General features: G+C 34.3%; 1 protein-coding gene across 1 annotated transcript in view; it reads right to left on the bottom strand.

Moving 5' to 3' along the window:
* Positions 1 to 15,000, bottom strand: part of LOC144964012 (angiotensin-converting enzyme-like) — a 143,610-nt gene that overhangs the window by 116,334 nt on the left and 12,276 nt on the right. The window contains exons 2-4 of the mRNA XM_078897957.1: positions 6,317 to 6,540; positions 5,892 to 6,050; positions 3,396 to 3,483 (exon numbers count right to left, since the gene is read on the bottom strand). Coding sequence (XP_078754083.1) covers positions 3,396 to 3,483; positions 5,892 to 6,050; positions 6,317 to 6,523 — 454 coding nt within the window. The 5' untranslated portion in view covers positions 6,524 to 6,540. The remainder of the gene's footprint in view (positions 1 to 3,395; positions 3,484 to 5,891; positions 6,051 to 6,316; positions 6,541 to 15,000) is intronic.

The raw sequence follows: 15,000 nt of genomic DNA, 5'->3' as shown, positions 1-15,000 counted from the left end.
CTTTTTCTTTTCTAAATTTAGTTGAGTTAGCTCTTGATCGCTCATCAGACCACGGAGGGGACACATATAAAGAATTGAATTTATTTATTTACATACATCTCTCTATCAAACTTTAAAGTTTAAATTGTAAAACGTTTGATTACTCCAATTGATAATATTTTGATTGAATTCGCTCTTTACAGAATTGCCTTTATGTTTGTTTCATTTATTCATTTAAATTGGTTAACCAGTCACTCGATTATTCAATTTTATTCATTTATTCGTTTATTTATTCATATATGTATTCATTCATTCATTCATTCACTCATTTATTCATCCATTTATTCATTCGATCCTTCCTTATTCATTCGTTAACTTATTCATTCGTTGATTCACTTATTTAAACATTATTCATTTATTCATTCAAATATCTATTCATTCATTCATTTTTTCGTCCATTTATTCATTATGTCCTTCCTTATTTATGCATTTACTTATTCATTCCTGTATTCACTTATTTATACTTATTCATTCATTCATTCATTCATTCATTCTTTCCTTCATTCATTCATTTATTCACTCGTTTATCCAATTATTTATACGATATTTTCGTCCATTTATTCATTATGTCCTTCCTTATTTATGCATTTACTTATTCATTCCTGTATTCACTTATTTATACTTATTCATTCATTCATTCATTCTTTCTTTCCTTCATTCATTCATTTATTCACTCGTTTATCCAATTATTTATACGATATGCACTTATTCATTGATTTATTCACACATTTATACATTCATTCATTCATTTATTCACACATGTATTCATTCATTCATTCATCCGTTTTCTATTCATTCATTCATTCATTCTTTGTTCAGTTTATTATTGTATCTCTCATTTAATTTTGTGGTTTGTCTCATTAATGAATCTTTTTTTTTCAATTTGTGTACATTCTGTAACGATTCATTCACCTATCATCCAATCACTCATTATTAAAATGAACACATTTAATAACCATATAAAACTTACCGACGTTTCATTGTTGTCTCTGTATTTCAGACTCAGCACTCTCCGATCTACTGACAATTGTTGGACAACCATTAACAAGAGAACGGACCCGCCCTCGCTTTCGGATCGGAAGGTCTTGGGTTCGAGCCTCGTTCGGCGCATAGTTGAGTCCTTGGACAAGACTCTTTACTCACATTCTCTCACCGTACTCAGGTGTAAAATGAGTACCTGGCCGTTAACAGCGTTGTCTCTGTCCGAAAATAAATGTGTAATATCGCCTAACAGGCGTCATGTCTCGTTCTACATATTTTTTTATGTTGCTAGGGACCCCGTAAAGCGCTTTGAGCACGTTTAGTGGATATTGCTCTATATAAAAGCTCAAGTTTTTTTAAGACAAGAGAAAGGACCCGGCCTCTAATCCAGTTGGAAAATAATATTGTATCCTTCAATATTCTCATGTACATGAGTTGGGCATCACATAATGACAATTGACATAGTGGTTTGTTTTGTTGAGTGATGTTTTAAATACATTTTGACATATTCTGTTACCCAAAACCACTTACATATTATATTCTGAAAAGTGAGTCTTTAAATAAAAAGGATTGTTTCGTCATCCTATTATTGTTGTCACACTCTAGCATATTAGTGTCTTTACGAATAATTGTACAGAACCAACAACGAGTTACACACATCGGTAATAAACTTTTCGTTGTGACATAGCTAGTTTAAAGTATACGCGAATAACAGTGCTATCGACATTATCACTCGTTTTATGACATTAAGACAGAAAGATATTTCCAACCACAATCGGACTAATAAAATTACGAAAGGTCCCTACAAAAGTATAGCTTTAAATTAATGAACAAGTCTGCTGATTTAATTAAATTATAACTTTATTTAAGAAATTAAAAAAATGTCGAAATAAAAAAGGATTTGACCATAAAACGTACTGATTTCGTAACACGTAAAATGTTTTTATTAAATTTAATTGAGCTTTATATAGCGCAATATCCACTAAATGTGCTCAAAGCGCTTTACAAGGGGTCCCTGGTCAACAGCAACATTTAGCATGTAGGACGGGAGATGACGCCTGTTAGGCGATATTACAATTTTCTGGACAAAGACAATGCTGTTAACGGCCAGGTACTCATTTTACGGTGAGAGAATGTGGGTAAAGAACCTTTTCCAAGGACTCAACTATGCGCCGAGCGCGAGGCTCGAACCCAGGACCTTCCGATCTGAAAGCGAGTGTTATACCACTAGACCACATTGCCACACAGTAAAGACAATACAATATGCCCAAATCTTTTGTTGTTGTCTCAAATTTGCTCTTCTGTTTCTTGCAGCGGCGTTGGTTTGGTTTCCCGTGATGTGAAAGATGTGTAGTAGGGATCTCCCGTTTGTGGACTTCCACAGTACTGATCGGCCTTTTCTATGCTATGATTTGGTGGTCACTCATTAGCACGTCAGATTCACATGTAACCTGCGCTATGCCTTGCTATTAGCCGGCCCTGAACGTTAAGCACACAACCAACCCGGCACTGTTCGATCAAGAATAGCAAGTAACGATTTGCGGCCTGCCATATGGGTTGTATATAATGCTGAGTAATTATTATTGGACGACCGAAAGGGGTTGTCAACACAAGAAAGCTTTGAAAATAAACAACCCCTTGTCACCTTAAGCGTGTTTCCCAATGAGACTTGCGGTCGTTCTACAGTAATGTGACATACGCAAGTCGTAAAAACTCCGCATTGTATTTACACATTGCTTTAAACATAATACGTTGAAATACGAGAGAGAGAGAGAGAGAGAGAGAGAGAGAGAGAGAGAGAGAGAGAGAGAGAGAGAGATTTTAATAGAACAATTAATACAGGTAAGTGTAATTACTATTACAGTCAATAACAGTATCCTGTCAATTTATATGAATTATCGTAACTCATTTATTGTAACATAGAAGAATATTATTAGAGATGCTTAAGTCTTGCAAAGGATATGGAAATACCCCAGGAAAGAATATTTTCTTGGTGCGAAGAGAAAATGTTTCAAAAGATGATAAATAAGAAAGAATACGTAAAGAGGAAAAAGACGAAAGAATACGTAGAGAAGAAAGAGCACGAGAAAGGGAACTTAAAAGACATATAGTTTAGCAGAAGAAGAAACCAAAAGGACACAAATGATGCCAAATTATTATTATTATTATTATTATTATTATTATTATTATTATTATTATTATTATTATTATTATTATTATTATTATTATTATTATTATTATTTTTATTATTATTATAATTACTAATGTTTTTTCTGTTATCATCGGCATCATCATTATAAGTATATCCTTGTACTATATTAAAATCGAGTTTTCTCCCAAACCGAGAGAGTTAATATCATTCAGAGGTTACTCACCTGGTTCTAAGGCCAAGCACTCCGTTGCCGAAAAGCAAACTTTTGCTTTAGAGTAGATGGCATTCATTTCCGCGTTTAGTTCCGAGAGCTGAAATCAAAGAATAGAATTTTTTTTTAATGCAGAACTTGTTCTTTAAGTTTGTTTTTTCTATAAGTTCACCGATGTAACTTGGAAGATGGGACTTTCTTACCATTTAAATTTATGACACACTAAGAACGTTTTATGTTGGGTTTTGCGTGATTGCGGCACATTAAGTTCATTTCAGCGCCAGTAGAATGGGGAAAAATAGAATAGTCAAAATTTTATGGATTTACAATTGAAAGCACAAGAGAAAAAGGAAGACAAAGCGGAACTGGTTCAAATATGGAATATGTTGATTAAAAGAGCACACAATCAGCGTATTTAGTTTGAGATCACCTAAAATCTAAAGCAGACACCGGCAAAGGATCACAATTCCGAGGAAATGACTCCAATGTTTACAAGATATGTTCAAAACAAAAGATTTAACTATCAGTACATAACAGAGAGATGAATTTACAAGGTGTCCGGCAAGGACCAGGACAAAACAAAGTAATCCCATTCTCAAGACAAAGACAGAAAGCAACTAAAAAAAACAGATACTATAGGGGGATGGAAGACACAAGAAGTAACCTCCTCCCTAACTTGGGAGCTCAAAAGACCCCATCCGGTATGATGCCGGGTGACTTCGGTGCTAGAAAATTAAATTTATTATAAACCATGACACTTTGGTAAGGTTTTTGTGTTTAAGTGAGAAGAATGGGTGCAGTTTTGTGATCTTGTTGAATGTCACTCGCCTTTGGACCAATAGGTCCAGGGGTTTGAGTCCCGATCTGTCGGGCCCAAAGTTGATTTATCAGGAAAGGCTCTTTTACTCACATTCTCTCATCGCAATCAGGTCTAAAAAAAGGGAAGGCATAAACAGCGCTGTCTCCGTCGAAAAAAAAATTGTAATATCGCCTCACAGACGACATGTCTTCTCATACATGTAAAGTGTTCATGTTGGCATAGGGGATTAATTAGCGCTTTGAGCACATATAGTGGCTATAAAAATGTTCAAGTTTGTTTGTTTTTTGTCTTTTTTGTTTTTGGTTTCATGATTTTGTCTTTAGCTTTTTGTTTGTTTGTTTGTTTTCTCTGGGGGGCTTGTTTCGTTTGTTTTGTTGGGGGTTTTTTTTTTGGGGGGGGGGGGGGGGGGGGTGTTGTTTGTTTTGTTTTATTGGGTTATTTTCTATTTTGTTGTTGTACTTTTTGTTTGTTTATTTTATGTGGATTGTTTAGTTTCTTAACGTGAGAAAGACACAAATTTGATAATTCAGATTACAAATAACATGAAATTTACTTATCGGCACATGTTTCACTTCGACAAAATACCAATTTGAGACAATGAGTCACAGTATTAAGAGTTTAATAGATTTTAGGGCAAGACAACATTATGATTCATGACATGAATTTAGCCTTAGGTGAGTAAGCCAATTTAAGACGAGTGAATTGAAATGTGCTTTGTCTGTACTATTTCAATCACACATTTTAGGAGGTATGAGATTCGATCCTCCGTCGAAGAAGACTCTTTTCCCCCCTGTTGTTTCCTTATCACTTTGCGGCTATGTTGACTCCCGCCTTCGGATTGGATGGGTTCGAGACCAGCTCAGAGCGGCGCATAGTTGAGTCCTTGGAAAAGGCTCTTCATTTACATTCTCTGCCTCTCAACGTACTCAGATGTAAAGTGAGTACTTGGCAGTTAACAGCGTTGTCTCTATCCGTAAAAAAATTGTAATATCGCATAACAGGCGTCATGTCTCGTCCTTCATGTAAAGTGTTGCTCTTGGCTAGGGATCACTTGTAAAGGGCTTTGAGAACTTTGGATATTGCGTTATATACATACTTTGGTTTTTAATTTTGTTGTTTTTTTTTGTGTTTTTTTTTTAATTTTACATAACGCACATTAGCTTTTAAGGTTTTCGTTAACGTTTCAAGTAAAAGGAGACAAATTGGGCAAAAGATTCTTGTTGAAAGTATTATTGTTTCAATTGTATCAAAACGGTTATACATCTGAGTGAACTGGGTGATGAAAAAGAATTTAAGCATTTATATAGAACATTATCCACGTAACGCGTTCAAAGCGCTTTAAAAAGGGATCCCTAGCCAACAGCAACACTTAGCATGTAGGACAAATTATGATGCATGTTAGGCTACACTGCCTTTTTTCTTTTGCGACAAAGACAACACTGTCAACGGCCAAGCTCTCATTTTACACATGAGTAGGGTGAGAGAATTTGAGTAAAGAGCTTCCAAGCGCTTCCAATTTATGAACTGCACGCCACTTCGAGCAAGACTTCGTTGATTTTAAACTCAATTATCTTCATGAAGTTCTTTCAATATCAGGTTGACGCAATAATCAAAATTATTTGTTGAAATATACGTTTTATACGTGTAGATGATTTGTTTTATGACGTCCATGACAACGAAAGGCTTACCCGTTTGAGTTTAGTTTGATCTGTTTGAGCTGCGGTGCCTATTTTCATGATACTTCCGATCTCTCTTTTGATGGGCTCCGCCATGTTAGTCGTGTCGAAACGGGACATATTCTGAGCTGCTTCGAGGGCATGCTTAGATTTTATAAGATCCTGTTCAAGCTGAAATTAAAATAAACCTTTTTGTTACATAGAAAAACAAAAGTTCCATTTATCAAATTCAATGAAGACGAAAATGTAATTGTCCAATGTCAAGTTTATTTAGGGCAATTTTATGAATGAAAGCTTGGATCAAGTCATATCCATTTACAAAAGGAAAACAAATTGAAAAGCAACCTCATTGTAGATTAGCAACTTAGAATAAATGAATCCAATGATTATATAAATAAATAATAGTTTACATACATCCATCCTGATTTATTTCATACCATTTGCCTTTGATTATAATGCGTTATATTGGTGTAGAAGGTCCAAGTAGCCTCAGTGGCTTTATAAAGAATGTCCTGTGCCATTCTATTGTACTCATCTAGGGCTTCCTGGGCTTGTTTTTGGTCTATGATTTTATTTTGACCTCCAGCAGTGCAAATAATGCAACAAATAATAATGGAGCAAAAATGTACCAAGGACATTTTCATGGAGTTCTATGACGATTCTGTAAGAAGAAAGTATTATATTAGAGCTCTAATAAGATTTATACTTATAGTACCAATGTAAAAAAGAAGTCACGACCTCATACATTGCTCTGATCTTGTTCAAAACTCCTTAGACGTGTGTAACCACTCCTCCGGACGATGCATGAGCAAAGAACTGGTTAGGTATTGAATCATAATGTTGCATATCAATTTCAGTAACCGGTTGATCTTTACTGACGTCTAGCATCTATTTAGGCTAGAAAATAAGATGACATCGTTCTGAAACCAGATGATCAGTTGCACGCAATGCCATCTCTAGTTGGCTATGATTGTACGACGTATGTTTCCAGTCCTCTGGAGGACTAACTTCAACCTTCCAAGGATATTGGAACCAGTATTTTGGCATCATACTATTCTTCTCTATTAAATCCATTTATGAATATGAAAAAAGACTTTAGGCTGCGAATTGCGCTAGGTCAGCTAAATGGGTGTTCAAATCGCTTAACAAGAGGTCCAAATCCCACAGCAACAATTAATACAATGTAGAACGACAAGACATGATGCTTGTAAGGCGTTATTACATTTTTTTCGACATTGACAACTCTGTTGGTGGCAAGGTGCTCATTTATGCCTGAGTAGGGGGAAGAATGTGAGCTGAGAGTCTATTCCAAAGACTCAATTTTTTGTCTCTTACAGAGGGACTCAAATCAGGGATCTACAGGTCTGAAGGCGATTGTCATACCACAAGGCCACAAAACTGCAAACAACCAAATTAATAAGTAAAATGATAATTAAATAAGATGTTTGCATGAAGTCTGTATTTATATATCACTCAAGTTTCATTTTGCGAATTTTACCCTCGAATTTTAATGCTCGATAAGAAAGGCGACTTGGTGAGCCCAGCAGGCTTGAAACAGGCCTCCATAACTTAAGTTGACGGATTTGATTCGAGAGAGGAGAAAGAGAACAATCTAATTTTTTATCAGACTTCAATAAATTAGTTTGCTGTTGTTTGTTGTTGTTTTGTTTTTGGGGATTAAAAAAAAAACAAGAAAACAAAACAAAAACAAGCAAAATCAAACATACAAAAATTGAACTTCTACACGGCAATATCCACTGAAAGTTCTTTACAAGGGGTCCCTAATCAACAGAAACACACAAATGTAGGATTATACGTGAGGGGATATTACAATTTTTCCCCGGCAGAAACAACAATGTTAACGGCCAGATACTCATTTTACGCATGAGTACGGTGAGTGAATGTGAGTAAAGAATCTTTTCCAGGGGCTCACAATACGCCCGCTCAGAGCGGGGCCCGAACCCAAAATATCCAATCCCAAGGGGAGGGTCCCACCGCTAGACCACAGAACTGGAAATTAATAACTTTAATTGTACATTAAAGATAATTGCAAGGAAAAAATATAATCTCTCAATAAAAGGTACTATTGCTTTATATTATTTTTACTACTACAACCTACTACTACTACTACTACTACTACTACTACTACTACTACTACTACTACTACTACTACTACTACTACTACTACTACTACTTCTACTACTACTAATACTACTATAATTATTAATATTATTACTATTATTATTATTATTATTATTATTATTATTATTATTATTATTATTATTATTATTATTATTATTATTATTATTATTATTATTATTACTACTACTACTAGCTAGATAGCTAATAATAATAATAATAATAATAATAATAATAATAATAATAATAATAATAATAATAATAATAATAATAATAATAATAATAATAATAATAATAGGACATATTTATTTGTTAAGTGCTGCTTATCCCGCTATATTATGCAGGCTCTGGGCGCGTTACAATGGCAAGTTAATAACCATAAATTGCATTATACATCCATTCACAACATGGTTGCACTCACGAATAACTAAACACACATACACGCACGCGGACACACACACAGACACACACACACACATATATATATATATATATATATATATATATATATATATATATATATATATATCCTTTCTTTAAAAAATATAGCCTTGTGGAGAACATTGTGCTTATTTGAGTCAATAAAAAAATTGATACGGCGCACAACTCTACTGAAAGATTTGAAAAATAGAAATGTATTTTTTACAGATAGATAAACGGATAACTTGATTTCCTTTTATAATTTAAAGTAAGTTTGAAAATTCGTTAAGTCAAACAGATATCATAAAAAATTTACCGAAGACATTAACACTTCCATGGCCACACCCTCAACTCTTTCTGTCCAGTAGAGTCCTTACTTCCGTTGTATTGATTTAGCGGTGATCAGTGATCAGTGTTGTTATGTAGTGTGTTCTCATTGCGTGTATGTTTATATGTGTGCGTGTGCGTGTATGTGTGTGTGTATGTGTGTGTGGTGTATACATGTGTGTGTGTGTGTTTTGGAATGTGGTGGCGTGGAAGAAAAAAAAAAGGGGGGGGGGGGATGTCCATCAAGTAGAGAAATTCATGAGCAAGGGGGGGGGGGGAGGAGGAGGTGAGTTTGCTAGGAACTGTCAGATTGGCATTTTTCAGCAAATCGTGGCATTCATAGTGTTATAATTCACTTGATCACATGACGGTATTCGGATTTACAGAAATTTTAAACAAGTTTCACCGATTAACAACATCAACTAATATTACTACTGATATTACTGTCGTTTTTATGCCATCGATGTGATAATTATTGCCCTAGAAAATATTTAGTTAAACGTTTCGGCAAACTGTCAATTGGTTCTGTCTAGCTTCTAGCCCGAACAAACCAAAAGTAGACAGATTCGGGGACTTGATATTTTTCGCATCCGCTTCAGATTTTCATTTGACCTAACATAAGTAGAGGGGAGACATTCCGAAAGCTCCTACATCCCCAGTATTCATTCAATTTGTATTTTCACCGTTGATCTTTTGTCAGGCGTTTATTTATTAAAATTTCCATCATATAAAAACGTTTTAAAAACTCTAGAACAAACCTTGATAGATTTGTGAAAGTTTAAAATTTCCTAATTTGACCATTGTTTTGATTCTCGGTCGCCATTTTGATTTGTGAAGTATTGAAGGTAGTGCAAAGCAGTCCTAAGTAAAGCGTGGTAAAGACTTGCGACGTATTGATATTGGTATCTACTGACTGATAAACTAAAATCATGCCGAATAAAGCATGGCAGCGACGACAAGCACATCGATTAAAAGTTGCATCTAATCGTAATCAAGCTAATCAACAAAATGATCCTGGCAATATCGAAAGAAAATAGTTCTTTCCCCGCGAAATTGCGGGCTTTTAACTAGTATAATATATATATATATATATATATATATATATATATATATATATATATATATATATATATATATATATATATATGTGTATATATATATATATATATATATATATATATATATATATATATATATATATATATATATAATATATGAGCCAAGGTCAAAAGGTGCCAATTTTTTTTCTCAAAATAAAAGTGACATAATAGTCCATTTATGTTTCTATATATGTAGCAAAAACGCTGTACTTCATGAATCAAAGGCCCTTTAGATAACATTACGGTCAAACGCAGCATAATAACGTCAACAATGCCTATAGGTTGCTGGTGTTACCTGTGACCGGTGACACCAAAATGAGACAAAAAGCACAATAACCAAATGATTTTTGTTAAATATCAAACTTTATTTAGTAAGTTATAGACAAAAAGACACAATCAACAACAATCATAGTACAATAGTGTTACCAACTATTGGAGGAAAGATTGCTTTTTGTTGTCATCGGTCACAAGCAACATAGAATGCAAATACATTATTTCATAAAAATGAGTGTACATTAACAACAACAACAATATTGCATATGCTTATTACCAGCAATGTTCAGTAACTTTTGGAATAAAATGTTGGGAAATAATGTAACCAAAGCATATCGATGGTCTGATGATCAAACCTCTGAAGTAGCGTTTTCGTGAATCCGTTGATCAAAGCTCTGATGTCGACATCAGAGTTTCACGCCCGGCGTTTTCACGGCGATCAATCCTCCGATGTCACTTCCGAGGTTTGAACAACGGGTTTTGAGATAGAGGAGAGCTGCAACACGTGTCTTAATACTTTGTATTGCATGGCAATCATCATCATCATCATCATCATCATCATCGTCATCATTATCATCATCATCATCATCATCATCATACGGATGTAGGAGATGAAAATTAATATTTTAAAAAATTTAAACAAACTTCAAGGCCACGCTAAAAATAAAACTTAAACAAATAAAGACAAAGAAAGTGGAACCAAAACTGCAATTAGATCTATCCATCAAATAAAAATTGATTACAAAGAGTGCGTGAAAGAAAAATGTGAAAACTTGACCTCAGATATAAACATAGATGAGTACTGGAATCAAGTATCGAACTGCATCACAGAATCTGCAAGAGAAACTATTCCATCTGTGAAAAAACTCGAACCAAAACATAAAGTGGATGGATGACAAGATCTTGAAACTGATGAATGAAAGACGAAAACTAGAACGCAACAGCAATGAATATAAAGAAGCTAATAAGATTATAAAACGTGAGTGTACGAGAGCAAAGGAAGATCATATTGAACATGAATGTCACAGAATTGAAAGACTAAAACAATTTAACACCAAACAATTCTACCAGTTAATACAAGATCTAAGTGGAAAACGCCCAGCCGTGGCAAGAAAATGCGTTAAAGACGCAAACGGTAATATACTTATCGACAACAATGTTTTTTGTTTGCTTGTTTGTTTGTTTGGTTTTGTTTGTTTAGCTTTTGCTTTTTCTTTAAAAAAAATAATTAATCAAAAGATCTTTGTTGTTTGTTGGACAGGATGGGTAGGGGTTTAAATGGTGGTATGATATCAGGATAGCATCAGGTGGACATGTCATGGGGATGACGTGATTTAATAGGGTGATTGTCATGATCGAGCTTTGTTGTCTTAAATTAATAGAGATATGGAGAACAGATTATCAGCGTATTATCTTTTTAAATACCCAGTCATTATTTCGAACATTATATTTACTAGTAAAGCATAACCGGGAGATAATAGGCTTGAAGTTCAGTCGCATCGTGACTTTAGAAATTGACAATTATTAGGTATCTCTAACGTCTTTGAATAGGTGGACGAACGAAGACATCTTTGCGGTTAGGATCTCAATGAACTCTGTCAGATAATAAGGGTCGCTGTTATCTACAGTCCAATGTCAATACATCCCTATTAACAGTAAAATGAAATATTGATTTTGTAGTTAAAAACACAATCATTCTTTCTAATCCACGAAAACAAACTATACACCATTTACATGACGTGTTTTTGATTGCTTGAAAGTACTTCTCCGTCTCCCTTGAACTCTGAACTAACATCAGAGGTTTGATCATCTTGAGACTAAAGAATAAGAGGGCCCGCTTATCTCTGAAGTTGACATCAGAGGTTAGATCAGCGGATTGGCAAAAACGCTACCTCAGAGGTTTGATCAACGGGCCATCGATATCTTATTTAGCGACATTAGACCGATGACACCATTACTTATGTCACAAGCAATACCAAATTGCAATTTCGACAATATCATTAATTTCAGTCAAACCAGTGTAATAACCTCAGGTAAATATAGAATTTAATAATATTTCAGAAACAAAAGATTTCAAAAATAGAAATATACATGGAAAATAGAGCATCTGAATGTGACTTGTGACATAAGACCGGTGACACCATTACTTATACTTATGTACAAGCAACACCAAATCACACTATATCATTATATTCAGTCAAAAAAGCATAATAACCGCAAATCAGATGACCATCCAAGCCAACCGTCAATTATGCTAAAATGAAATTCAATAATATGTTAAGAAACTAAATACTTTCAAATTGGAAATATACTTAGAAATTAGTCATACCATTGTTGCTATTACTTGGGTCAAAATCGGCACTAGAGCGCAATTTTGCCTCAATAAATCAAGAATAGCAACTGAACAAATGTAATACAGTCTGTTAAAATGGAATTCAATGACATTTCAAGCTTTGAAGAACATGAAAACAGAAATACATTAGAAACTTCAAACTTAAGTGTCAACTGTGACATTTTAACCAATGACACCAATGGTCACAAAAAGTACCAGAAGTCACACAAACTCTAGATAAATATCAGCTATGGTAATGAATTCATGTAACCAGACGATAACATCACCCTACTGCTCAAATCTGCTTGTTTGTAGTAATTTAGTGTGTTAATAGTAAAACAAATCAAATTTCTTGACAACCCTTCTATTTATCTGGATTCGTCAAAAGCTTGAGTTTTGTCATTTTCTTGATTCATACAACCCTGAAACATAAAAAATTAGAATTACAAGGAAATGATTAATTGTGTCAAAATCACAGTCTCAGATGAGATGTCATAATATCATATTTGTAAATAGAATAACAGATGAAAACATAATTTGTTGGTGGCACTTTGTAATATCCAATATCAAGTGTTGCTTATGACAATGTAAAAAAGCGATGACACCAAAGTTCAACTTACCTTTTCTGCATGGAGCCACGCTGGAAAGGCAACTGAAAGTGCTGCACTTCAAAGGCTGGTAAGAAGGGTGGATCAAAATTGCGAATCGACATTTAACGAAAAAAACTTCCACGTGTTCACGCATGCCGTGTTGCTTGTGACAAATGACACCAAAACCAATAAACCTCAATATCAGCAAAACGGAATACATTTACTCCAAGATTTGAGTTCAGAAGGAAAATCTATGCTTTTTTCTCATAATAAAACATTTATAAACATTAAATATGAGCTGTAAAGTTTCGTGACGAGTCTTAGTATTGTGCTGTGTTTGATGACACCAAAGGTCACAAGCAATACCAACTTTTTAAGAACTCTATATGAAACTTAATCAGATATGTAATATACTGCAATTGCGTTTAAAAGTAAATTTTGACTTTATACTATTAGCAAATTTCAATCATGTGAGCTAAAACATCACATTTAATTTCTACATGATTTCTATAAAGGTGATGCGTTGACCTCGTTTTAAGCACATGCCAAACTGCATTGAAATTTTTCATTTTATCTCTTCTTCATATTATCAATTGATTACAAGCATTATCCCAATGAAAACAGCCCATAATTAAGTAAAAATCAAATTTTCTTAACACTGGTATCAGACGGGCACCTTTTGACCTTGGCTCATATATATATATATATATATATATATATATATATATATATATATATATATATATATAATATATATATATACATATATATATACATATGTATATATATATATATATATATATATATATATATATATATATATATATAATTTTTCATTCATTGGGGTAGCTGCACACCGAAACATAGCCGAAAAATATGAGTCTTCGCTTCATTTCTTGAATGTTTCTAAGCTATGGATGTTGATTCTCTTATTTCTAAAGGCAAGTTATTCCAAATTCTAGGATCGGAACAAGCAAAGCTTCTCTCCCCAGCTTTAAGTTTATTTTTAGGTATCTCGAACGTCTTTGAATAGGTGGACGAACGAAGACATCTTTGCGGTTAGGATCTCAATGAACTCTGTCAGATAATAAGGGTCGCTGTTATCTAGACATTTAAAAATTAATGTTGCTACTTTACATTGAATACGTTCTCTCACAGGCAGCCATTGTAGGTCCACCATGAGAGTGCGGCGTGGTAATGACCAGGGGTCTGATACATGGAGCGGGACTATGGTAGTCTCAGACTAAAGCAAAGTCTGAGACTTTGTAGTATCAGACTTTGGGAAGTCAGAGACTACGGAAAGTAAGCTATTCATGGGGTCAGACTTTGTCCCTGACTATCAAGTCTCTGACTACGCTTGCGAAGTCTCAGACTACAGAGGTCAATCTATTTTTAACTGGGGATTCCTCGGAAACGTATCACAAAACGTCATAGAAATGTGTTACTTTTCCAGCTGTGCATGCGTCATACGAAGTGGCACAGAAATCATATCTATTTCTTCTTCGTGTTTGTTTTGATCGTTTTTTTTTTGTTGTTGTTTTTTGTTTTGTTTTTGCCCCACAAATAAAAATGGTGTGAGACAAGTTTAAGGGTGTAAAAATTGTTTGAGAATGTGTGTGTGTGTGTAATGTTTTTAGTAAATATAAATAACGATGGCACTTAAATGATTCTTATCAACGGTGTAGCATTGTTCTAAGTCGAGAGCGGTGGGCGCTGCCTGAAGCATGGGGTCCCGAAAATACTAACGAAAGAGTGAAGATGGATAGGAAGCGGTGGAAACAATACAGACAATGGGCGTTTCGGGTACAAACCCTCCGTCGGCACAACAATAAACAAATAAACGTTGAAAACAAATAAGAAGAAATTGCATCGTCTGTACTCAACGATGGTTGGAGTGTGAACGAATCGTTAGCGTGGTGTGATAGAAATGATGAGGCCAG

The sequence above is a fragment of the Berghia stephanieae genome, chromosome 2 (assembly GCF_034508935.2).
Source record: "Berghia stephanieae isolate SIO BIC M18660-M18661 chromosome 2, UCSD_Bste_1.3, whole genome shotgun sequence".
Classification (NCBI taxonomy): Eukaryota; Metazoa; Mollusca; class Gastropoda; order Nudibranchia; family Aeolidiidae; genus Berghia; species Berghia stephanieae.
The sequence above is the reverse complement of the archived record's forward strand: the minus strand, read 5'-3'. Positions and strand labels throughout refer to the sequence as shown.